General features: G+C 43.0%; 1 protein-coding gene across 22 annotated transcripts in view; it reads right to left on the bottom strand.

Annotated features, from left to right (window-relative positions):
* Positions 1-497: 497 nt before the first annotated feature.
* SLC8A1 (solute carrier family 8 member A1) overlaps positions 498-26,641 on the bottom strand; it is a 339,712-nt gene continuing 313,568 nt past the window's right edge. For all 22 annotated transcript variants that reach the window (XM_042852699.2, XM_065590900.1, XM_065590885.1 and 19 more), the window contains one exon: positions 498-26,251. In XM_042852699.2, coding sequence (XP_042708633.2) covers positions 25,875-26,251 — 377 coding nt within the window. In that variant the 3' untranslated portion in view covers positions 498-25,874. The remainder of the gene's footprint in view (positions 26,252-26,641) is intronic.

Here is a 26,641-nt window from a genome sequence, read left to right as displayed (position 1 = left end):
AAAAACATGATTAAGTTGTTGTTTTTAATACAGCGCTTTTATCCAAAGCGCTTTACAGTAGTTAGCTAATGGTAACTTAGCTAATCCAACATTTGGAAAGATCATTAAGTGGTCCACCGAGACCCTCCGCAATTTTCAGTGGTCCATGGAAAAAAAAGTTTGAGAACCACTGGTCTAGTGGCTAGAGCCCATGGCTAGATATCAAAGATATTGAGCCTCAGATGAATGGCACTATAAAAGTGCCAAGTGGGTTTAATCATTATTACTATTATTTATATCATTCTTCAGAGGTAATGGCATATTTGAACTGAAAATAATAGCAATCAAAATACTTTCTTAATTCCAACTGTATTAGCTGAAACTTGGTTCAGCAGATTTGTGAAGGAACAAAAACGAAATTTAGCTTGAAACTGGAAATTGCATGGGAGATTGCCTCTCCTTAATCCTTTGTGGGATAAAAATCCTCACTTATGATACATAAAAGGAGACAAAATGAATGAAGAATTTACAAACATCTATATTTCAGTGTTAGGAAATGTGGCAAGGTTAGGAAAACAGTTAACTGAAGACACTGATTTATACAACTCTGACTATTTCAGGAAATGAGAGGTTTACATATTACAGTTTAACAAGATAAAAGGTCTCCCACAAGATACATGTATGACAGACAACTTATCTGAATTTGACATAACACAGCATCCGATACATATGTAATGTGATGAAACAATGTCAGGTCATTTCTGGGTTATGAAAGATACAACCTTTTTGCATAAGGCAATTCAAATATAACTCTTAGTTTTAAATCACAACATACCTCAAGCAGCATGCAGGAAAAAGTCATTTATTTTGTACATTTGAATGACACACCTTGCAACAAGTTTCCATTTTATGTATTTAGCTCAAGAGGATATAAACCATTCAAATAATATATATTAAATCAGCAATTGTAGTTACGGGAATAAAGATTATCAGTTTTGGTAAAAATAAAACTATTTGAATACACTCATTAACAAAATGCACAGTGATCATAAACCCAACTCTTCTTACAACCATCTTTCATGAATAATTTCTCTGTAATACAGCAACAGTATAATTCTGGATTCATAGAGCTGAATGTACATAGTACTAGGAATTAATCTTCATGTAGTTCCATAGCTACAAAAAGTTGCTAACTATTTTAAATCACATGATGTAGTACCATAGCTATACAAACATCAAATTCATTTGATGTCCAGATTCTTAACTAAATACAGTATTATGTTAGGTGTTTTGTGGAATCTGGCTCATGCACCTCAATCTCACATACCTTGAAATTTAGAAAATTAATTTTATAAATTAGTTATCTAGGCCCATGTCCAGTAAAACACTTAAGTATGTGCTTAATTTTAAAGTAATTTAAAAGTTAAGCACGTTTAAGTGGTTTGTTGGATCAGGGACCTTATTCCTTTACTACCACTTAGTTCTAATGATGTTTCTTTATAGATTAAGCTTTCAAGAAGCTATTAATCTGCTCAGAAATAAAACACCTGAGCCAAAAATAGCAGTGTTGTTGATGGATTTGAATGGACATAGCTGATAGTATATTTTCAAGGAAACAAGTCTAAAAATCACAAAGGATAAGAACAGCTAAGTTCTTCCAAGCATTATAACATTATTTAAAATGAAATTAACAAGGGGAATCCAATTTTCTCTTAACAAAACAACCAATTTGTCGTTTCTGGCAGACTCTCTCTGTTAAAAGGTTGTAGTACTTTTGGACTGTTTAAGAATGTGTGCAGGGTGACTAATCTTCCTGATGTATTATTTTACATTGAGGGCTGAATCCTGCTTGCCTTATTTCTAGCACAGTCAATGGGATTGATGTGATAGGCATCAGTGAAACTTCTTTTGACTTCAGGGAGAATTCTGTGCTTAGAGTGCTTACAGTTTTGGAACTAACTGGAATCTCACATGAGTGAGATGAGAAGGATTTGGGGTCCATTGAAGTCAATGGAAAGACTCCCATTGATTACAAGGGACTTTGGATACGGCCCTTATTTCTTAAGGTGCCAATTTAGCAAAGCACTTATGTATGTATTTAAAGTTAAGCATATGCTTAACAGGACCTAACTCATTGTGCAAGGTGATCCAAATGCTTGAAAATGAGTAGTGCTGATTCTGTGCCTTGTTGAGTTTCCTCAACATCCATGAACCTCAGTGGAGTTTGGGAATACTGAGAACCTTGCAAGATTGGCCGAATAAAGGGATAGTGTCCATAAACCAAAAATCATAAATAACCTCCACTTCAGTCAAGTGTACTATTAGAATGGCCCTAACCTTGCACACAGCCAGTGGAATTACTCATATAAGTAAAGTTACACAATGCAATAAGTGTTCGGAGGATTGGGACTGTAGGTGAAGTCTTTGATTCTCCAGAATTCTCCAAGGTTTTAAACTGTAATCTGCTGGTAGTACTAGAAAAACTAAGGGTTTACAATTTTTCATCATTATCCTAGTCCATTTTGACATGACTGACAAAGTTACATCATGTCTTCCAACTACTTTATTTACCACTCCTATAAAAAAAAAGCCTGGCACACTTCTTTGTCCTTAAATATACAAAACGGTGATCTCCACAAGATAGTGGGTGAAAGAAAGGGTGGTGGTACCTTCACAATGACATTGATAGCAAAAGAGAAACTATACTTTACAGATCTTGAGCGAACAATCTTTGGCAGAATATTTTCAATAAATTATTACAAATAAGTTCTGCATTTTTATATTTTGAATATTTCACTCTTTTAGTTCAGCTTTATTGATATTCATTCACTACTCTATGTTAATAGGAAAACACCACAAATATAAAAATATATGAGCTTAGCACATTTTCTGGATAACACAACTCTTCCATTATTTCAAAATTTGCAATTAATACCACAGAAAATATTAAACAGGTGTTGCTAACAGTAGGGGTCAGTTTAGAAGATCACAGGTTTTTACAATGTGTTCAGAAAGACTGTACTTGATCTTTTTCAAAGAATTAGCATTGAAACAAGCTAAATATGTGGAATCATTATCTACTTTTGCTGTACATTCTATTTCTAATCAGGTGATAACTGAATCTCTCCTTGTAAGGCTTATAAGATTTTGCATTCAGTGGCATATGCAAAATTTATATTCAAGGGACGGTAAATAGGGGTAAAATGCAAGGCTTGATGTACTAAGAGTTTCTAAAAAAATAACACAAAGACATACTGTACAGTATTTTTTACTTTTGGGAAAAATGTGCACACTCTCTCCCCCACAAAGGTGTTTATTTCCCTTCCTTCCTGAATCCACAGAAGATAAACCATTTGTAAGGTTAACTTTGTACAGCACAGTATACACATAATGGTCTTTTCATAATTTTTCTTCTATGTGATTTTTTTTTAAAACCCAAGTCCTCTTCTGACCTTTATTCAACCAATCCACTCCAGAAAGATTTTATTCCCAACCTTAGAACACTGTTAAAAGTCTTGGAAAACTACTTACTGTTCCACTTGCTTGCAATGAGACTGATGAAAATATACAGTTACTTAATAAATCATTGTGAAAATATTTTAACACCAACAGGGTTTTCCTTCTGGAGCGGCCAGGACACAATCTTGTGCTTTTGGAAAGGAGGTTTCCCCATTCCAGACACATCCCCCTGATCTTTTCTTCAGCATACACCACTGATTACATTTAATTTTTTTTATACAGCATGTACAGAATATACAGCAGCACATAGTTATTTCCCTTGCATGTGACCTCTTCTATCAACAAATATTTATAGTTGAAACATGGGAGACTTCCCATTATAATAATAGTTGTACCAACAAATATTATGGCTTTTCTTGGTAGTGTAGTTGCATTACTTGTAAAGTAATCATGAAAGACATTGAGAGGCTAAACCTTTTTTCTGGGGGAGGAGAGGGGAGGGAAGCCTTTCTTACCAACACCCAAACATAGGGTTGCATGTGGCAAACAGAGGTCACTCCCATCTGCGTGTCTTGTTTCTAGCTGTATGTACAAAGCTAAAACAGACAGGGAAAATAAACTCAATCCAAACTTTTGAGACCTGCATAATGATTTAAATCCACAAGAATCTATTCTCCTCTTCAAACTCTTTTCAGTGGCATCCTTTAATAGGAAGGATCTGTAGGCAATGCCATTTATTCATGGTATAATTTATTGTGGAGGTGTAATATGTGCAGTGCTTTTGGCTTTTAGATGAGGTGAAAGAATGGAACTCACATTTTGAACTATAAATGACTAAATGAGCATGTAAAGGAGAGATAGTGGCTGGGATGTAGTACCCATTAGGCTAGCTAGCAGGATAGTCATAACTCCCACCCCTATGCATACACTCTGTTAATCATTTCCTGAGGGGAGTGATAATATGTTCCCATCAGTATCCTGAGCAGAGGAGAAGTGGCGGCTGCAATAGACAGGCACAACAGGAGAAAACAATCTTGTCATTTCCCCCATTGCGATGAACAAATGAAATGCTGATAGCTATTCAGAATGACCCTTCAGCAGCAGCTGGCTAGTTTGGCAATGAATGTGTGTTGCAGCACACTATAAAGAGGAAAGGAAATATTGACTTAGTAGTGCAACAGGAACATAGGGGACATGCAATGAGTGGCCCAAGAGAGACAGGGATGGGGGAGTCTTGTTCATGCCCCAAGAGACTTCTAGAGATGCAGCTATGATTCAGACTTAGTGCTACAGCCCCAGGAATACTTGGGCTCATTTCTCACCCAAAGCAATGAGTGATATTGCTTGTCACTAGTACCTCTCATGTGCCTGCCTACTTGACTTTTACTGCCTCCTATGCCTGTACCATATATTCACCGCTTTACCTTGCTAAGGGCAACCCTCCCTAGAGACAGAGGATTTCACTGTTGTGAATTCACCTTGGTGAAGATTTGGCTTCCCACATAACCCATGAGTTCCCAGTGGGTCACACTAGGTCCAGCAGTGTCATGACTATGGATCGGTGTGGGTGTTGAAATGTTTGTCTCTTGTAACATAGGGTCCTGAACAGAGAAGTTGTGAACCCGTTGCAGTAATCTCAAGCAGCCCATTTCCTTCTCTCTCTGCACCCTGTCTGAAGCAATGACTTGTGAAAATAGCCTTCAGTGCTTGACCCTGCTCCCATTCAAGTCAGTGGGGAAATGCCATGGATTTTAATGCTTCTAGCTATGAAGCTCCAAGCACTAGACTTTGAAAACTGTTTGCTAATAAGATAACTGAAAATACATAAAGCCTTTACAGAAGCTGGGTGGTATGGTCTAGTGGGTAAAGTCCCATCCTGGGAGTCAGGCTATGGCCATACTGCAGAAATGCTGTGGAAGTTTGCACAAGTCACTTCACATCCATTTCCCTTCCCCCTCATTGACTAGTTAGATTGCAAGCTCCTTGGAGCAGGGACTCTTTTTTAACTGTGATTGGATAATGGGATCCTTGAGAACAGTTGAGGCTTTCTAAGTACTACTGAAATACAAATAATAGGTTCTTACTGTGAATCCAGTAATCTGGGGAACTACTGCACACAGTCCCAGCCTGGACTAGTAAGCAACCAGTATGTGACATGCTCATTCAGAGTCATCCTGGGGCTGAGTTTCAGAACGATGACAATAATTTTGTGTTTAAAAAAAGAACAGAAGGTTCTAAGAACAAACAGGCAAACAGCTTGCAAAGGTAAAATATTGAAGCAAATCTTTCTTCAAGGGTCATATACTGGCGAATGCTAAGCATTTCATTTCAGTGAGAGTCAAGCGTGTGCTGCATCTGGCCAGCCCAGACCCCAATAGAGGAAATTAGTCCATGTAGCAGATCCTCAGCTGCTGTAAATTGCTGCAGCTCTGCTAAAGTCAATAGAGCGATGAACATTTCTATCAGCTGAAGAGCTGGCCCAGATGCCCAAAGGAGCTAGGGGGCTGAAACCAGGTCTGAGATTGAAATGTAAAACTGTGGATTATAAACTCTGGATTATTTCTCTCTTTGCACCACATCACACATTCCTGTTATGCTCAATAATAATTAGTAACAGTAAACTCTAACTTATTTTAAAATATTTCCAAATTGCAGTTCCATTCATTTGAAATTATAATGGTCACTCTGAAAAAACATGCCAGTTGCCTTGGATTGCACAGTCATTTATTTGCAATGTGCACCGTTAAAAAAAAATAGGAATATTGCAAATACCTAGTTAACTATATCATGGATTAAAGGCAAAAGCATCAAATTTGTAAGAAGTAAATCTGGTTTATGATTACCTAATACAGTCATGTTTTCTACCATTTACTGTCTCAGAGGTCAACAAAACTCTTAAACAGTTAGATTGCCTATGCAAAACTTTGCTTCCTGACTGACTCGTCAGAAATCAATTTATATATGTTTCTTATCACTGTCTTCTATGGTGACTTTGTCTCCCCTCTAGACTATTATGGTCAGACCTTGCAGTCCTGTGAGTTGCTCCTCTGAAGTAAATGATAGTTTAAATGTACTAGGGAACTCTTAGAGTGTGGCTACACTGCAATTAAAAAATCTGTGGCTGGCCTGTGAAGAGCCAACTCAGGCTTTGCTTAGAGGCTGTTTAATTGCTGTGCAGGCATTCAGGTTTGGCCTGCAACCTGGGTTCTACGACCGTGTGAGATGAGAGGAGCCCAGAGCTCAGGCTGCAGCCAGATCCAGAACATCTACACCACAATTAACAGCCCCACAGCCAGAGCCCAAGTCAGCTGGCACAGGTCAGCCACAGGTTTTTAACTGCAGTGTAGACATACCCTCTGTGCACACCAGCAGGGTCTACACCGATCAATTATATGTGTAACATGTTAGTGTGCTTTAGAAATCTCCTCCCTGCCACGTAGTGACTTCTTACCCAACACATAGACATGTCCTTAATTTGACCCTAGCATTGGTCCATGATTGGGGCTCATCAGTGCTACTGCAATACAAATAAATATTTTTTGGGGGGAAAAGCAAACAACTTGTTGCTAAGATATCATAACCACAATGCAGAGATTTCCTGGTATTGTTGATGAAGATATGTAGATTCTGTCTAACAACAGAGCTATTAGTGACGTCTTCTTTCACAGACTATTGATATTTTTTGTGTTGATTATAAGCCCCAGGGAAGCTCAGTGCTTAACCCTTAGCTAATAAGCCATGATGCTCACCTCAATGGACCTCAGTATCTAATTAACCATTTTCTGCCTAAATTGAGGATTTTAAGGTCTTTGGTTCTTAATATGTTCCATGTCTCTTTTACACAATTATGTGAGATACAAATGGGAATATCAGCCTGGACATTGAATTTTGTGACATTTGTTCATCACCTAAAGTTTATTTTAAGCAGAAAAGTTTGAATTTAATGTACTTAGTTGTCTTTCTGGAAACATATACAACTGAAAATAGTAACAACCGACAAATAAAACTATTCTTCAGAATTTCTGGTAGACAATCCTTTTATTGAACTATGCCCTCAAAGGATGATTCTGACAGGTTGTTCTATGCTTATTTTCAGGGCTATGTCTATTGCTTCTATTAAAATTGTCAAATGCTTAAATTGTTAAGAAAAAATATCCCTAGTGTTGACTGAAGCAAAATTGTTGCCAGGGAAAAATAAATAGAGCTTTCCATCTTGCTAATGTAATCAATGTCATGCCAATAGTATTATTGCAATCTTTTGTTCTCTTGAGCTGCTAAAATTAGTGCATGTTTTCTGATTAATAACAAGACAAGCAGTTTTTCTACATGGTCCCTTCTTGTGCATGCCTTTATTGAAAGCTTAAAACACAAAGAATTAACATGGAGCAAACAGATGGAAATAACAATGATGATCAATTCATTTTAATCTTTTCATGGGGGATTAAATTGACATTTAATTACATCTCCATGTTTCTTTGACTGATGAGCTCGGGTGGGTCAATGAAGCAGGCAGGATTTGAGAGGAAAGGCTAAAGGAGCAAGCTAAGCATGATAACAAGAAATTGAAGAAAGGATAACCCAAATCTCTCTCTCTCACACACACACAATGCTCTAAATAATTAGTGACTTGTGATTGACAGAGGAAACAATATTGCTTATGGCATCTGAAGAAGATTAGTCAGGCCAGTTTAAAAAAAAATATCTACCTGCCTGTGTTAACTTTTCCTAATAAAAATAAGGAAAGGATTTCTTTAATCAAATCCAGCAGAACCCCACACCTCTAGACAATTTGTCAAAAAGAAAAGCATCTGTATGCAACATTGCAGGATGAGACATGGAAAAACAGCTAATGAAAATGTGCACAGAGACATATTTTGTGTGCATTTGCCTGTAAGCTTGGTAGTAATGTGTTTTTATTTGTCTTCTCCTTTACAAAATTCCTTCCCATAAATCAATAATAATAAATATAAAAGTATATTAAAATAATGACTTTTTAGTGTTTCAGAGCTTCCTGCATACCGGCTTCAAAGAATCCTGTCAGAGTTGCTTAACTGTCAAGTTCTCAATACCTGACTGTCTTGCAGAACTCAAAAGCCTCTCCTGTACAGCACAGACTGTACAACACAGATCTCCTCTCCTGGCAGCTCCTCGCTGGTTGTGGAGAAGCTACAGATCCTGGCACTGTGGCCAGGATTTTCAAAAGGAGGTGCTGCAAGTTAGGCTCCAAAACCTGTATAGTACAGTGGAGGCCACTTAATAGCAATCACAATACAACTTTCACTTAATAGAAACATTTTGCCAGGAACCAACCCTATCCCATTGACTTTAAATGTAAAGATTTGAATATTGACAGCAGGCATGCTGCTTAGTAAGAACTTTTTTTGGAAGGAAGTCCCCGTTGCAGTCAGGTTTGCAGGGCTGCTGCCAGGGAAGGAAGCTCTGAGACACGGTGAGCCCTGGCTGCAGGCAGGTTTGTGGGCCTGCAGGCAGACCAGTGCTTGCTTCTTTGGCCGCAGCCCCACATACCTGCCTTTTGCTTATTGGTAGCTTCTGGATAATGGCAGCTTTTTGCTGGGAATCAAGAGGCTGCCAATAAACGGAAGCTACTGTACTAAGTACCGTGATTTGATTTTCAAAACTGTTGAGCATGTCACACCTCCCATGGAAGCCAATGGGAGCAGATGGGGGCTCAGGACTTTTGAAAAGCAGGCCAGTTCTTTAGGTGTCTCAATATGGACGTAGGTGCCTAACTTTAATAATAATGATACCTAGCTCTTCCATGGCACTTTTTAGCATGGTTAAGTATCATTATCTCCATTTTACAGCTGAGGAAACTGAGGCATGCCCAAAGTCACTCAGCAGGCCAGTGTTAGAGCAAGAAATGGAACTCCAGTTGGCTGAGTAGTAGTGTACAGTAGTCTAACCTACAAACCTTCTGGGTGTGGTGTTCTGTCCCAGCTAGTGGCACTGAGCCCACTTAGGGCTGGTCTACACTGGGGGGGGGGGGAATCGATCCAAGATACGCAACTTCAGCTACGCGACTAGCGTAGCTGAAGTCGAAGTATCTTGGATCGAATTACCTGGGGTCCACACGGCGCGGGATCGACGGCTGCGGCTCCCCCGTCGACTGCGCTACTGCCGCTCGCTCTGGTGGAGTTCCGGAGTTGACGGTGAGCGTGTTCGGGGATCGATATATCGCATCTTAACAAGACGCGATATATTGATCCCAGATAAATCGATTGCTACCCGCTGATACGGCGGGTAGTGAAGACGAACCCTTAGAGAGAGAGATGAATGAGTCTGCTCTACAGCCTTAGCTAACAGCCGGTTAGCTTACAGCTCATGCAGTAGAGGCTCATGCAGTAGAGGTCCTAGGTTTGATCCTGCCTGCTAATGACTAGAGTCTGTTGGTGTTGCACACGCACTACCTCCCTTTAAAATAGTTCCCATCACCATAATACCTCTGTCCCTGCTAAGTAACTGCAAATAGAAATCACAGTATTGTGCTCTTTCTTCCTTCCTCTCCAGCTGTGCAAGAAGCCAGGAGATAGAACAGGGGTGCTTCCCTGCTTGCAAGCCCTGGAACCCAGCCTTGCAGGGCACCTGACATAGCTGTCTGCTGCAGTTCTTTGTGTTGAATGGGAATTGTCAAAGTGAGATGATCCACCAATATGAAAACCTCACCAAACTTTCCCCCTTTCCAGGTAATTTGGAGGCAAAACAGGCCCTCAGGCTAACCTAGCCTTCAGCTGGAGGAACAGGTGCAGAATGGCTTCACTCCTAATTGATGGCTTGGGGGGGAAAGGCTTCCTCTTTCCTCAACCCTGCCAAATTCTGCTGTGAGCATTTAGGGTGTGCAGAAGGGGCAGAATCCTGGCTTGAGCAAGTCATGTTAGCTGGGATATTGTGCCACTTTGTTTGACCCAAAACTAATTTTTTTCTTTACTTTTTTGATTCACTGAAAATTGTTGAAAAATATTCATTTTCAGGTTGACCCAAAACTAAATTTTCCCCTCTCATTTTTTTTTTTTGAATTGCCAAACAAAAAATCAATTACCATCCCAGCTCCATTAGTAATAAAGGTATATTTCCATTTCATTCTTACTGTGCTCTTTTCTATATGTTACTCCTCTGCTTCAAAATAAAGTGGGGAAAAACCTTCCAGTCTATTTGGGGCAAAAAAATAAACGAGGACAGGAGATAAAGAAAAAAGACCTGTCTTGTTTTTGAGCTTTGTGCAAAGCTATGATGTTTTGTGAGCTTTAAATGTAGGTAAATGGAGAGATTCGCTCAAGCTGAAGGCCTCCGCATAAGAATTATATTGTCTTCTGCTCCCATCAGTCATGCATTAAACTTCCTCTTAGCACTAAAGTATAGGAACTGGCTTCTTTCAAATTCTCTCTATTTTAGGGGGAAAATTTGCAAGGAGACACAAACTGGCAAGCTTGAAAGGCTTTTAGCACAAAGAACAGGCCATGATATTGTGGGACAAGTTCATAGATTCCAAGGCCACAGGGTAGCATTGTGATCATCTGGCCTGGACTCCTGTATAACACAGGCCATAGAACTTCCCCAAAATAATTCCTAGGTTAGATCTTTTTGAAAAATATCCATGGACTTTAAAGCCTACAGTTAACTAGTTTAACTTTCTGCGTAAACATAGAGCCCAGGATGGGGCCAGTTAACCAGACTAGCTGTGGCATTTGACAGTTGAGGAAATGGAGCAGATATGTTTAACATTCAACAATCTAATTCATGAAAGAATTAAAACAACACAATAAAAGGGATGCACATTAACATGGCAGAAGAATTCTTTTGGAAGCAACACTAAGCTATCTGAACTAGCAGCATGGCTTGCTGTGCCCATGTTCTCTTCTCATACTGTGAAGGTTGTGAGAGTTTTGCTTCATTTCTACAAACTCGAGCCAGAAAGAACTTTTGGTTTGACCTAGCAAGGTGTTAGATCTTTGATACTAGATCCAGATAAAAGTCTGATCCAAAACCATTTGACTTCAGGCCCACAGAGAAGGGAGAATAGTCTATAAGAGGAGCTATTCACTTCTGAGTGTGTGTTTCAAACAGGTCAATGAATGTCAATTGTATGAAGTAGAGGAAGCCTGGCCTCACACCATCAAGCCACATGAGAATATTGTGAAAAAGAGCTCACCCTGTTGCAGGGTATAGGAAGAGGCACTTTGTAGAGAAGAATGTGAGGCCAACAATTGCCAAGTTGGATTAGCATTGTGGCAATACAACCCTTGTGGTCACACCACTTGGCAATAGCTCAGAATTAGCACACAGTAGCTTAGCAAAAACGGCCTGATTTTGAGCCTTGGAGAGGAACAGGAATAGCTAGCCTGTTGTGGGGCTTAATTCACATGGGGAAAAAAGGTGACCAAAAAGTAAAAATCTTTAGAAAGATATTGAGATGCACTCGGCACCTGGAGTCCTGCTAGCACTAGAAACTTCCTAGATAACCATACATTCAAATGGTTGGTCAAACTGATAACATTCTCCTAAAAGAAACAGCAGGATGAATGTAATTAGGAATTTGATAATTACCTTTCATTTCCTTTAATACTTAAATTAAAGGCTAATGTTAAGAATTTTGAACTGCGGCATCTCACTTTCCCACTTCCTTACCATCTCAAAGTAGATTTGCATTCAAATGGATGCATTGTTTTAGCAGTGTGGCTTCGGTCAGTGCCATTGTGTGAATATTAATCCCTTCCAAAGGGATGTGATCATACTGAAAAGAGAGAGTAATTGCTTTGAGTAAATTTTCAGCCATCTTTTGTCTTTCTGGATAACTTCTCCAATGGTAACAACCAGTGCTTTGTATTTGCACAGTGCATTGAACTGGATTGTCTTTTTAATTAAAAATGTCCAACCAAGCAATATCTTCACATAGCATTTCAGACCTTCCTAAGAAGGGAATCTTAAGAGATAGCAGCGGGACACCGGAGATACTACCATGCACAATCAGCCATGACAATAGTTTGTGGCTTTTGATGATAGGAAAACCTCTCCTTCCTACCCCCAGTGCAGGCTGGACTGAATTTAGGGAAGAACTTTAAAAATCAGGGACCAAGTTATACTACATCTTCATAAAGCCCATTGGATTTAATAACAGCAGATTGCTGGTGTGTCTAAGATGCCAAGCAAAGAAGTGTGTTTGGAGGATGCATAGCTTCCTGGTAAGAATAAGGAAATGTATTGAAAAATGTAATCCAAAACCCACAGAATTTTTTCCACTGATTTCAACTGACTTCCAAGGGCTTTGGATCAGCCCCATAGTCCTGACTTCCAGGGCTTTATGGAACACCCACATCCGAGGATTAGTAGTGGGGTGCTCTGTTTGCATTTACAAGCCCAACAGGGCCTGGCATGGAGAGAAAAACAGCTAATGAGTAGACAATGAGTTGCCATCTTTCCCTCTGAGTAATAGCTGAAACTGGAAATATCCCACTGCCAGCTAAAACAGCACCATAGCTTTGTAATAATCCAGTGCACCAGAATTGGAAAACGGATCGCATTGCTCTTTTGAATGGTGTATATACAAAAGTACTGAAAGACACTTGGCCTTTTGCTCAAAGGGTACCTGAAAAAACAATTCACTGTAACTCATGGTTGACCTGTCCAGAATTCATTGGTGATATACATAGTCATAAGACTTGTAGGGAGAGAGGCCATAGTACAGTAGCCACTAAAATGGTGTCTATTACTGATTTGCCAGCATGATTTTATTTGTCTGCTCTGTGAACTATTTATTGTAATTTTACCCACAAAGAGGTAAACGAGAATCACCACAATCAGGACTGGAATTCACTGTGGTAAGGGGGAATCAGTCTTCAGGGGGCCCAATCTTCTCTAGAGTTGTAGACTAAAAAGTGTCTCATGGCTGTAGCTGTTGGGTGTCCAGAAGCAGCAAGGACTACAGCAGGAACCTGAGGCTGAGGCCTGTTTAAAGATCTGGAGGCAGACTGACTCCAGGCAGGGTGTCTTTACAGAGATGGCGAATTCTTCAGGTTGCTTCCTTCTTGCCACCAGCATCACCTCATTATGTCCCTGGCTCAGCTCCAGCCAGTTACTGATCTCACCAACGCTCTGGATAACTGAAATGATGCTTTATGTGCCTGACGTAAAAGTGATGTGGAGTGGTCTGCATAGTGCTGGCTTTTTTGGCCATGTTATACTCTAGTTTTTCCTAATGATGTCATAAAGATGTTGAATTGCATGGGGCAAGGGCTGGGTCTCAGTGGGACTCCACAGATAGACCTGTAGGAGCCCATAATGCCCCCTGGGTGCAGCCTAAGTGAAGCCATGTCCATTCTATCCTGCTACCCCTGCTTAAAAATGGAAAATCCCACTTCTTGTAGACCTATGCTACAATTCTCGGGGAGGTGCTTAGTATTTCAGTGCCTACAGTGCTAATTGGGGCAGGCACAAGTCCTTAAAAGGCTAGGAATTGGGCTTGTATTTACTGTAGCCTAAGTTGAATTTTGCAAGAATACAACTGACTCATCAGACGTGCCTGGGGAAGTTAGTTTTCAAAAGGACAAAGCAATTTTGCAGCATACATCCTCATTCAGCATTTAGGGAGGACAGACCGATTCCTTGTGTTTTCGTAAAGAATCTCTCTCATATTTCCTGGTGCCAAAGCCTACAGAGAACAAAATGCGTTGTGTCTTGAGAATTTCTCTTCCTGGAATAACTATCCCTAGCACTGAGTTTCCCCTCTCGCTGAACCTTTGGAGGCTGGATCACAACTCAGGTCCACCCCTTCCAGAAAACTGCAAGAGCTTGCTCTCTGTTTAGGTACTTATATGGCCCCCCATCACTGTTGCACTTGAATGCCATCCAAGCATTTAAAAATAGACATAATGCTGCTGTGCTTCCTCCCTCCTCGCCTGTAGCAGAAATAGCTTGATGAGTTTGTAGACTGTTTCCAGGGCTGTAACATACTCAAGAAATGTGCCTAAATGGACCAAAGGCTTTAATTTTTTTAAAGGAGATGAAAAGTTTTCTACAGAGAAAAAAATGGAAATAAAAGAAGAACTTTCTCCCTCACACCCAAAGCAACAACAAAATGTCCAAGCCAGTAAATTTTATGATGCAATCATGTAATATTTTGACTGGCTGGGTCAGAATGGCAGACCTGGTTATTCAGAGCAGATATTTCCCTCACTGTCACAACTGGATATAAGCGAATCATTTCTCCCAGTGAGAGTTGGGAGGCACTCTCTGTATGTTTGTGAGCTGGACAATTTTTTTAAGGTCATGTGTTTTTTTTAACAGCTTTGTATGTTCTGCTGCATCTTGTCCACACCATTGTCAATGCATCTCGCCAAATGGGGTGAGTCCATTGACATAGATGGTAAGCATAAACCCCACTCAAACAGCAGTGGGAGGAAGCATGGCCTAAACTGATGACAAAACCTCAACTGATTCCCTGTGCAGATAGCACCTCACTAGGGGATGATAGTAGACAACACTTGAGGGGTGACAGTCAAGCATTGATGTCTAAGTCCTGACTTTGTTGCCTTGTGTCTTCATTCATGTTAATGAGCAGTGAGTGTAAAATGCTACTGACACAGAATGGAAGCATTGTCCATGCGCTTTGTACACATGACAGCACAAGAGGCAGGGCATGGAAGAAGAAGGCCCCTGACTTGTCATTTCCAGTAGTCAGGAGTGAGGCTAGGTAGTCACTTGACACCTGCTCATAGGGAGTATAGGATTTTGCAATGTTATCAGGTGTTTTGCTTTGATAGCCTCAGCAACACGCAGATCCAGCCAGCTGACAATGGATGATCCTGTCACCCAGCAGTAAAGAAGAGGGATGTAGACAGTTGGAAGTGCTTGGTTCTCCTGATATAAAGGTTTGCTGGCTTCCCTTCTCCTCATGGATGGAGAATTCTCTATGCTGAAAGGGCCATGTTTGGGGAGGAGCACTGTCGAGTCTGAGGACAACCTTGTGGGTAGAAGAGGTGCTGTATTGACTGAACTGATGGCTCAATATCCTCTCTGCAGAGGTGATAGCCACCTGGAAGGGAGGAAAGGCCAAGGATGCTGGTTGTGTGGGTTCCAATAGAAGCATTATTAAGGCCTCAGTGACCATGTCCATGCGGGGAATCAGGGTGCTTCCCTGGGGTGTTTGTTAATGCTAAGGTGTAAGGAGCTAGGGTGTAAGGAGAAGAGAACCAGAGCCCTGGCCCACTAAGGGGTGAACTGTCCTGTAGAAGATAGAGTAGGTATGAAATCTTGGCTTCTCAGGCCTCAATATTCCTGACTTTATTCCAGGCTTTGAACTTCAGCCAAATCCTGCAAAATTCTCTCTGTGGGTTATTTTTGTTAGGCAGGGACTATGGACTCTGTTGGGTTTAGGTACGAGAGGAAGGCCTGTGACAGCAGGTCTTTTTGTGCATGAAGCTGAAAGAGGGAGTAAGCATCTGGGTGACAGTGCTGGAATACTAAGAACTGTATTATTTCACAACCCCCCCATCTCACTGAGAATGTGCTATTCGCTCCAGGAATAAAAAAGGGAAAACTGTGGGAAAGAAGAATTTAAACCACTCTGAGCAGGATGCCACATAAACCCAATCAGCCAATGCAGCATGGACAAAAGCCATGCTGCCAACAGCTGTGGGTGGGAAGAGGAGCAGGGCTTGGCCAAGATACATGCAGGAACTCTGAGATCAACTGGGTTTGCCTCCCCAATTCTTCCAGCCTCCGTGCATGGGCCAGGCCCTGCCTATTATCTGTTCATCTGGGTTTTATAAGGTTCCCCAGGTCTATGGTACCTGAACATGTTCTGTGAGGGGTCTCTACCTGAAGCTGCCAGTGCGGAAAGGGGGAGAGGTGCATGGATATGCATTTGAGGGCTAGAAGTGGCCCCATTTTGGTTTTCTCCAGCTCTTTTATATTTATTTTGATAGCTGTGTGATGTGTTGCTAGACCGGGGATCTTTTTTACAGGAGTGTAGTTTATTCCAGACATTTTACCACTTTACCAAGGATAGCTTCTATTAATAACAGAAAAGCTCACTCAAATGCTCATCTGAGACCATTATTTTTTAAATGGGATAAATGAAGTGCAGCACCAGCTTTTACAAACTCTTCTGATGCTAAGATGTGGTGAGGGCAATAATGCAGCTAAAATAATAAACACTACCTTTCAGACTGTCAATTATGCTTGGATGATGTACCAGATAAATCAACCAGCCAGCCAGCATTTCAATCCTCTAGTGTGTTTGGCAAGGATGCTGCTGAATAAAAGGCTTGTAAAGGGGGGGGGGGGGAAATCCTGTAAAGAGGATTCTATTTGTTGTGTGATTTCAAGGTCTAAATTGCCTTAAGAAAGCAATATTCCAAAACTCCCTTTAGACTGATCTTCAAATAGAACAGTTATTTACTGCTTGTTTAATTGAGATGATAGGAAAGTCCCAGATGATTTATTAATAATTTCAACTAAACAGTTCATTCTAAAGAAGCAAATAATTATATTAAAATAACATCACCTTCTGAAAAAAAATTACTAAGTTGTTAAGAAACATTGCTTTCAGGCTTCATTGCCTGTGGGGGAAAAAACCCAAGACAACCCTGGGTGCATTTTAATATGGTGCTAATAAATTGAGGAAAATAACCTTCTAAATTCTGGCAAGTGATTAAGAGCCTCATCCTGAAAGATAATGAGCATCTGCCGTGAACTGTAGATTTCAGCAGGAGTTGGTGGGACAGAACAATGAGTAGGAAGTACTCAGTACCTCACTATATGAGGCCTCAGAAAAGAGCCAGTGTTGTTTCAAAACAGCTTGGCAATCATATTAAAAACATGAAAATAAGATTACATTAGTCACCTTCTTTGTTGCAAACACCACCAGGGAGGTCAGCAATCAGGGCAGTATGGGGGATGTCACTCTCAATTGCTGAGAATTTTAATATATCTGTGCCACTGGAGACAATGGTAATATTGCAACAAAATTCAGTGACATCTGTATACATGATATTGCTTCTCTGTGGCATTTTCATATCCTTGAAATTGAATGCCTGCCTCTGCTGTGGTGACTGACTCCCTTTATTTTATTTATATCTAGAGAGAGAGAGCAAGCACTTATGTGAGTAACTTTACTTATGGGAGGGATCTCATTGAGTTCAATGAGACATAAGATTAGTTATATGCACAAGTATTTGCAGGATCAGGGCACTGAACTGTGACCTCCCAGGGTGTGGACCATTCCTTCTCAACGACATTGTTCAGTGTGCAGCACAACAGGGCCCTGGGACTGGGACTGAAATCTCTGGATGTGATTGCACTATTAATATTTAACAATAATAATTACAGCCCAGTGTGGAAATGGCTGATTTTACAAACTAAGAACAGCCTAATAAGCTGTGGAAAGCAGGGGATTCACCCTCCCGTAAAGAGCTCTCCCATCGTAATCCATCTCCCTGAGAGGTGGTTGCTCTATCGGTGGGAGAAGCTCTCCTGCCATCATAGTGCTGTCTACACCAGAGGTTAGCTCGGTATAACTACATTGCTCAGGGGTGTGGATTTTTCACACCCCTGAGCGACTTAGTTATACTAATATAGGTATGTAGTGTAGACCACATGTGAGATGGCTCACTTGAGGGTAAGAGAATATCCTTCAAGGTAGGACAGTATCCATGCCAGAGCACCCCATTGTGGCTATGGAATCTTGAGAGATGCCTTTCTAACTTGACTTGGAAGCAGACAAAATAGATAACTGGAATTTGGAAAATGACAGTACAGGCTGCTCATTTTTACAACATACCGTATGGAAAGTTTCTGAGTACAGTTGTTCAGAGAACAGCTTTCTTCATATTGTGGAGTCTCAGATGAGCTTAAATCTACATCAAGATACAGGTTATTTTAAAAAAAGCATTTAGACAGATTAGCTGGGAGAGCCCTCCCAGTGCTAATTTAGGCCTTTGTATAATTTGAGTAAGGCAAGCAGGATAAAGCTGAATGTGTATGAAGCTAACATTCGGCTTAAAGGAAGGCGACAGACTTGCAGCAGTAGCTTGGTACACAGAGGATTTGTTGATTAACTACAATTACAGAGTAGAAATTAAGTGGATGAAATGCAGTTTTACCTGTAACTTACATGACTATCTTAAGCAATGAAGAGGTGAAGGTACTGTTTCAGCTTCCTGGGTGCTAGTGGAACACACAAATCTCTGTCAGGGTGTCTTCCTGGAAAATATCACATATAGCATCCCTCACTGATATCTCATCGGAGCTGTCCTGTCTTATGGCTTAACTCACTCCATCTTAGTGCAGTGTGAGTGAATTTCATTCCTGGAGTATCTCACAGCATGGGAGACAAAGGAGAAAAGCCCTGGCTCTTGAAGATGATGCCATAGTGCCTAGAGAGTCTTGTTTGGACTGAAATGTTGGTTCAGAACATTTGAACTAGGCGAAAAATCCTTACATAGATTCCAAAATAGATTTATGCAAACTGATGAGACTCTGCCCCTGTGATTCGTCTAGGGCCTGATCCAGATCCATTATAGTCAATGGGAATCACCTAGCCAAGGGCCTGGAGGAGCTACTCAAGGGGAAAAAATCCCAACGCCTCCCCTTCCTTTATTATTTTGCTTAACTTTTTACTCTTTTGAATTTTAGACTTTGCCATTTCTTTACTTACAGAAATTATTTACTAAACTCTGCTATTTACATGTATGGCACAGGGCTCACCACTAGCAGCACCTCCTGATAGCTGTCCTGAGCATTAGCTCTGCCAGGCATGAGGCTCCCCTTCTGGCAGTGTCTTTCCCCCATTCTGTCTCACCCTGTGGCCCCTCTCACTCCAGGAACTCAGTCTCCTCTTTGTGGCTTGGCCCTCTGACCAAGTAACTAAGGTTCTCACCTTTGGGGAAATTTCGGTCCTTCCCCACTAGCAATCCTAGGCAGTCTTCCAGCTCACTGCCCCATAGTGCCACTGCCTCAGTGGCTGGTAGTGGAATGCAGGCCCACCCTCTACACTGGGTCCAGCTCAGGGTCCCTAAAACAAGCAGCCAAGGCCTCTGCACGGTCCTACCCCTTGCTGTTGTTTCCCTGGGAGTCTTCCTACTCATCTGGCTTCCCCGGCTTTCTTGGCTTTCCAGCCTCTCAATGCCCTCCACTACAGGCAATAACTGCTACTACTCCACTGCCTTCCTGCAGCCCTTTGGCTGCTCACTGCTCACAGGGCTTTATTCTGACCCCACCTGTTCCTGCTCAGCTGGGCCTACTTCTAATTATGGCATGCTCCCTAGCCCTTCCTCCAGGTTCACCCAGTGGAGCTAATTGGCCTGCCTGGCCACTTTAACCCCTTTCAACCATGTGTGGGGTGGCCACCTCATCACATTGTACTTTACTCAAATGAAATTCTCATTGCCATTGTCACAGAAACTAGAGAACTTTGTGCTGTGTAACGACAGAGCTAAATGCTGGCTACAAGACCATGCAAGTATGTCCATCCAGTAGCTAAGTAGCCACAGACCCCACACCTGCCCAGGTGGGGGATCCAGGGGGCAGGGACCTGGGCAGGGGGCTGCTTTTGCACCATTCCGGTTTCTGGCTTAGCCGGGGTAGGGCAAGGCCCCTGGGGGAAGAGGAGGGGCAGTGACGGGGTCTGGGGTGGGGCCCGGGCCCCACCTCTTTTGGGAAGGCTCCAATGCCCTTGGTAGGCCGTATCCTCACTGTCTCATGTACATTATGGAGCAGGATCAAAGCTGAGTTCCAAGGGCCTGAAACAATTCTCATGTAAGGCTAGGGGAGTCACGGGCCAGACTCCAGAATGGGCAATAATCAGTCTGCACATATGGATGTCAGTTCCCTCAGCCACAAACTTCAGCAGAGTTTTTGTAACTAACTATGGAAGGCTCTCCACAGGGAGTCTCCGCAGCCAGGGCAGGAGACTCATAAAGCACGTTCCTTTAAGCTTTACTCTTTAATATTACAGAATGTTTTGTTAATGCAAGACAGAGAAAAGACATTCAGCCAGCCTACCCCAGCCTCTGTCATTGCACCTTCACCTTAGCAACCAGCCCTGACTGTAAGAGCGTAAGTTAGCAGGCATAGGTTGGACACGTGCCAACCCACAGCAGGTCATAAGAATGCAGCAGGCTGTTTACATGCACAAGGCAGGGCAAGGGTTATAGCCGTTTTTGTGGGTCAAACTCATTCTGTGTGCAAATGTGTGTATGTAGAAACTGACACCAGAGTGGACAACTCGACCTTTAGTAACTTAACTGCCGCATTACTGCTTGTTAACTAACGGCCTAATCCTGCTCCCAGCACTGACCTACACGAGAGCAGGAATAGGGCCTGTGTAAGTGAAAGATGGCAATACTAAGGCTACATCCAGACTACCCGCTGGATTGGCGGGTAGCAATTGATCTATCGCGGATCGATATATCACGTCTCGTCTAGACGCGATATATCGATCCCCAAACGCGCTCCCGTCAACTCCGGAACTCCACCAGGGCGAGCGGCAGTAGCGGAGTCGACAGGGGAGCCGCGGCTGGGAAGTAAGTCAAAATAAGATACGTCGACTTCAGCTACGCTATTCCCGTAGCTGAAGTTGTGTATCTTACATCGACCCCCCCCCCAGTGTAGACCAGGCATAAAGGCTGGTCTACAGTAGGAAATTAGGTCAGTATAAAATCCACACCCAAGTGCTGCAGTTAATCTGATATAACCCCTGCTATAGATAGCCCAAGTCTCCCGTTGACCTAGCTACCGCCTCTTGGGGAGGCGGAGTACCTTCATGGACTGTAGAAGCTCTCCTGTTGGCCTTGATATCGTCTTCACTGAAGCACCACAGTGGCGCAGCTGCAGTGGTCAGCTGCAGCAGTTTATGTGTAGACATACCCCGAGGCATATGCGCAACCCCACTGACGCTGAAATGGTTGACACTGATGGTAGGCCTAGCACAGATAAAGGGCAATATGTAACCTTAAAGGGTCTAATTGTCTCTTAATGCTTAGGAGGTTTCCATGCATAACTCTTACTGTGTCTACTGGGAGTTACCTAAATCCCTTGCATGTCAACAGAGAATAGGTTTCCAAATGCATAGGGGTGATAGCACACTGGGCTGGCCACATGCTGCAGCAATGGGAATGGAAGATGGGAAATGAGAGATCAAATGGGGCATAGACTGGAAAAGCATGGCTACATCTCAGCACAGAGGCTGCATTAGGTTCAGAATAGTGTTTGCCTCTGTGGCTACAACAGCTGACATTTGCAACTGACTCTTCTTAGGTGTTCACTGGTTCTTCCTAGTCAATGAAAGATACACATGAAGCAAACCAATAAATACAAAGAAGGAGGAGAGACAATGAGAGGAAAGATGTCCCATAGAGAATATGCAGCCGCACTACTGTGTAAATCTGAAACAATTAGAAACTTTATTTGCCTGTGTGGCTGTGCACTATTGATAAGGATCATCACAATCAGTGTACTTGCTGCCTATGGCTGTGGACAATACACACAAATAAAAAGTAATGAACCCAAACAAATGAAATGAAATCATTGTACACAAAGGCAATCATAATCCTGAACAACCAGAATCAGGCTCTAATGCTCTTTCCCGCCACCCTGCCCCAAAAATAAAAATTAAAAGAAAAAACCCTCACTCTCATTTAAAGTGAAAAATGAGTTTACAAGAAAAAAAATCAGTATATTCCTAGATGAAAATGCACAATAAGATAATTAAAACCTTCCACAGCTTGTTTGAAATGAGTGCAAAATCTCCCCCCCACCCCCCTTCCTCGGCCAACCGGGTACACCAATGTCAGACATGCCCTTCCGCTGGATCAGAAGATGCTACCAAGGGACATGCCGTCTGTGATTTAGGGACGGGGAAAAAGTGGAAAAGGAAAAAAATAGCTAGTAGTGCTAATGCAAAGTAGTATCCCTGCAGTTCCTCTTTTAGATATTTCATTCATAATATACAAGGAAAGTTTCTCATCAGATGTGAATTGACATCACTCCCTTGGGGTCAATGGAGAGATGCTAATTCACACCAGCTGAGGATTTGGGCCAGTTATTTATAAGCTACTTGCTTGTGCTTTTATTTTCCATTGTTTTTAAATGTGAACCTATCAAAGTATCTTTATTACACTGAGCTTAGGGGAATCAAATGGGAGGCATAAAGGCTGCTAAGACCACTGTGCTGTCACCCCAAACGTCTTGCTTTTCATTTGTCTTGGTAAAACAATCCTTTAGGGACCAATGCTGCCACACTTCCTTATGCCTTGTCACCTCTTGCTACACAGCTTGGCCCACTGAAATCATGGGGTGACTCGTGGAGTAGGATTGGGCTCTTATAGAGTGGGAACACTGGCCGTGAAATTGTCTTCTGCTCTGTGCAGAAATGCTTCCCTGCTCTTGAGCGCAGCTGTGTGGTACACTTAGTCACAAGAGCTGGGACTGACCCTGCCCTGGCACTTCTATACCGAGGGATGATAACGTCAGGGGTGGAAGTGGGCTGGGAGGTATGGGCTTTGGGGGCAGGGCTTTTGGAAAGCACAGTGCACAGGAAGTGGGTTGTACAGACCTGCTCTGCCTCCCATGAGCAGCTTTCCTCCCAGGCACACTGAGACAGCAGGTCCCTTGCTACACCGGACAACTCTGCTGCCTGGTGCATGCTGGGGGAGAGACGGGGGGCAGAGCCGTCATCTGCCTCCTTCCTGCTCCCTTTGGGGCACTGTGCACTCCTAGGGGAGGGGGTGCTCCTGTGCTTCTCTGAGCGAAGGGACAACAATTATAAGGGGCTCTGACTCAGGCAGCCCAAGTGAGGGAGAAAGGTCCTCAGACTCCCCAGCTCCATCACGATGCATCCATGGAAGGGCAGGGCAGAATCTCCCGCTAAGTGACCACGCCCCAGATTGCAGCCTGTGGGTTGAGAGTCCATGTGGGCAGACCCCTTTGCTGGCTCAGGGCCTAAGGTTCAAACTCAATACATGACTCAGGCTGACAGCGATAGCCTCTCAACATCCCGCCCCTTCTTCCTGTGCCCATGGCCCCACTGAATCCTGCAACCTGCTCCTCTCTGCTACCCATGTTGCACCCACCAATGTCACAGCCAGATCCTCAGCACTCTTTGCTCATCATCACGAGTTCAAACCTTCCTGTCCTTAGCTTCAAGGCCCTGCTGAACTCAGTTCCTGGCCTAGTTCTGGGATCCTGCCTACCCCACTTGTACCCCTGCTGATCCCTTTGCTCTGTGAGCAATGCCAGCCATGGCTCCCCCTCCAATCTCTTCTTACAGCTCCTTCCCTGATGCCAAGTATGCATAGAATGACCCCCTCAATCCCAGTGTGTCAGGCTCCACCCTCTCCTGGTTCCAATCCCTCCTGCAGAGCCATTGCATCCACGGGGAACACAAATGGAAAATGAAAGGGTCATACAGTGGATGAAAATGAAGGGAAAACCAGATCAGCTAGCGTAGCTCCTTCCTCTAGGACCTCTGACAATGTCTGTCTTTGACATGACAACGTCTCCAGGGTGGGGACTGTCTTGCCACCTGTGCATTGTACAGAGCCAAGCACATTGTTGTGGTGCACAACAGATAATAAATAACTACCACAGTAATTCCTAGTGTTAAATGCAATCTCTGCTGGACAATGCAAGATTCATCCTGTATCTGGTGAGAACGCTTTGACCATTGGAGATCTTGGAGACATTACATTCCTCCAACCCCACCATTGACTTCTTCAGTCCTCAATTAGCCCTAGATGAGATGCAGTTGTAAAACCTGCCAATCGCCACTGGCTTAATGTTCACACACAGGGCTGTAGCTAACCCTCAGAGATGGTGAACAGGAGAACAGAGATGGAGCCCGGGGGTTCTACAGCCGCAAACACTGACGATATCTGACATCTGTTGCAGCCACAGAAGATGTAAAATAGCCACAATGGGAAAAACTGATGCTTACAAAACCCAGGCATGGTTTGCTTATTCAGGGGCTGGTGCTGCCACTCATGCCCAGGCTGACTGGTACTTAACCCCGTTTTGTTCAAAGCGACTAGTCGTGGGACAAAGTTCTATGCTGCATGAGCAAGGGTGGTAGGCTCTGGCCCTTAAAATGTATGTTAATCTTTATGGACCTGATGCAGAACCTACTGAAGTCAATGCAAGTATTTGCATTGACTTCAGTGAGCTCTGGATCACCCCCTAGGGGTAAATCCCTGCCCCACTGAAGTCAATGGGAATTTTGCCATTGACTAAATGGAGCCAGGATTTCACTCTAGAAGACTTTATGATGCCTTTTGCACAGATTCTTCCCTTTAGCATTTACAGCTGCACAGTTCTTTGTTATTGCTTCTTAAAACCCCCTGTGCAGAGTGCTAAAGGGTTAGCCACTTCCCCTTAGCCCAGTAAGAAAAAAAACCAAACCCCAAACCAAACCTGGGTGAAAAGAAAACTCACTCACTTCTTCAGCATCCGATCCACACTGCTGAATGGACTATTGCTATACAATGCTATATACAGATATGGGTTACTTCATTCATGCAAAGTGTTACAAGGACCACAACAGCATTCCCAATCAGGAATATGAGACGGGAGCAACGCACTAGGGTCTGGCCAGGGAATGGACGGCAACAAAAGTAAAGCCCCCAAGATTCTGTCAGAACTAAAACAGGGACTTGAGACAAAGGGTTTGGACAGGTGCCTGCAAGGCACAGCGGGGGAGTGTGGGGTGGGCAGGCTCACTGATTTTGTTTGCAGGGTAGGGGAGAGGGCATGCTGATCATAATACAGCCAAAAAATAAGGAAATGGCTCGCACTGTTCTTGTGACTCTCAGCATGTCAACACTCTAACAACTGAATAATAAATGGGGCATCCAAGCAAGAACAGCAGTGGGGTTTCCATCCTATTGGTAGAAAGCTCTTGAACCCCTGGACTTCCTTCTTCAGTCCAGACTCTTGTTTTCATTCAGTGGGGACAGATCTGCATGTCCTCAATATATGAAGGCAAATAGACTTTTGTAAGAAAGTCATGAAGTCCCCTATTCCTCGCCTTCCCTCCACCACTCGGCTTCTTAACAGCTATTCTGGCCCCGGCATTACTGAAAAGCCCAAATTACATTTCAGATCAATCCTCCCCAGGGAGCAGGGTGGGAGCAACAATAAAGTCAGTATCATATGCTCTTGTAGGTAGAGTTGCAAAGATGGCCCTGCATCCATGCCTCCTTTAATATGCTGCAACCCCTGGTTAAGAATCTTGCTGAATTCTTACTCCTACCTAGTACAAAGAATGCTCCAAGCTGCATTCCATCAGCAGGTAAGTGAACATGGTAAATGTCTTTTCTTTTTCCTCTGTTCATTATACACAATGTTTTATCTCTATCTATATCTATATAGCTTTCTATATAGATACATATAGATCTCTAGCAATATATTTACTATCTCTGATTGTTCCTTTAGAAGCCCTTTATGTGGCAGTAGGCTTCCAGAGATGAGAACAATATGTACAAGAGCCAAAGGAGCACAAAGAGGGATGTTGTCAGAAGCTTGGCAGTCCGCGGCCCACCCAGCTCACCTCCAATCTCCGGTCTCCGCCGGTAAAGCAGCACGCCCACACTGATAAAAGCAAAAATGGTGAAGAGGGTGACGGAGAAAGCCAAGGTGCCGGGGGAGACGTAGAACACTTCCCCGTTTGCTGCGTGGTAGATGGCAGCGATGGACCAGGCCACGCCAATCCCCAGGAAAACATTCACAGCATTGCTCCCGGTGACGTTCCCGATTGAGGCATCAGCATATTGATCCTGCGTAGCCGCCACTTTGCTGGCAAAGGTGTCTGCAAAGCGAAAAGAAAAGCAGTCAGTCAGGTGGCAATAAAATAAGTTGCCTTGGAAAGGGCTACCCTGGTGTCATTGCAAGTCCCTTCCTATTGGAGAATAGAGCTCCTGACAAGCTGGTCTAGGTAACAGCTTGGCATCAAAGGTACGTCTCCACTGCAGGTGAAAGTGGGACAGTAGCATGGCTGGCCAAACCTGAGCTAGCTTTAATCTAGCTATAGCAGGGTGTATGTGGTGGCATGAGCTTCGGCATGGGCTAGCTGCCCCAGTACAAGCTTGCCAGGGACTCAGGCAGCTAGCCCATGCTACCGTATCAACACTACCCTTATTATCCCTGCTCACTAGAGTAAAGCTAGCCCAGGCATGCCCAGGCATGGTGCTATCACACC

Source organism: Chrysemys picta, chromosome 3 (genome assembly GCF_011386835.1).
Source record: "Chrysemys picta bellii isolate R12L10 chromosome 3, ASM1138683v2, whole genome shotgun sequence".
Classification (NCBI taxonomy): domain Eukaryota; kingdom Metazoa; phylum Chordata; order Testudines; family Emydidae; genus Chrysemys; species Chrysemys picta.
The sequence above is the reverse complement of the archived record's forward strand: the minus strand, read 5'-3'. Positions and strand labels throughout refer to the sequence as shown.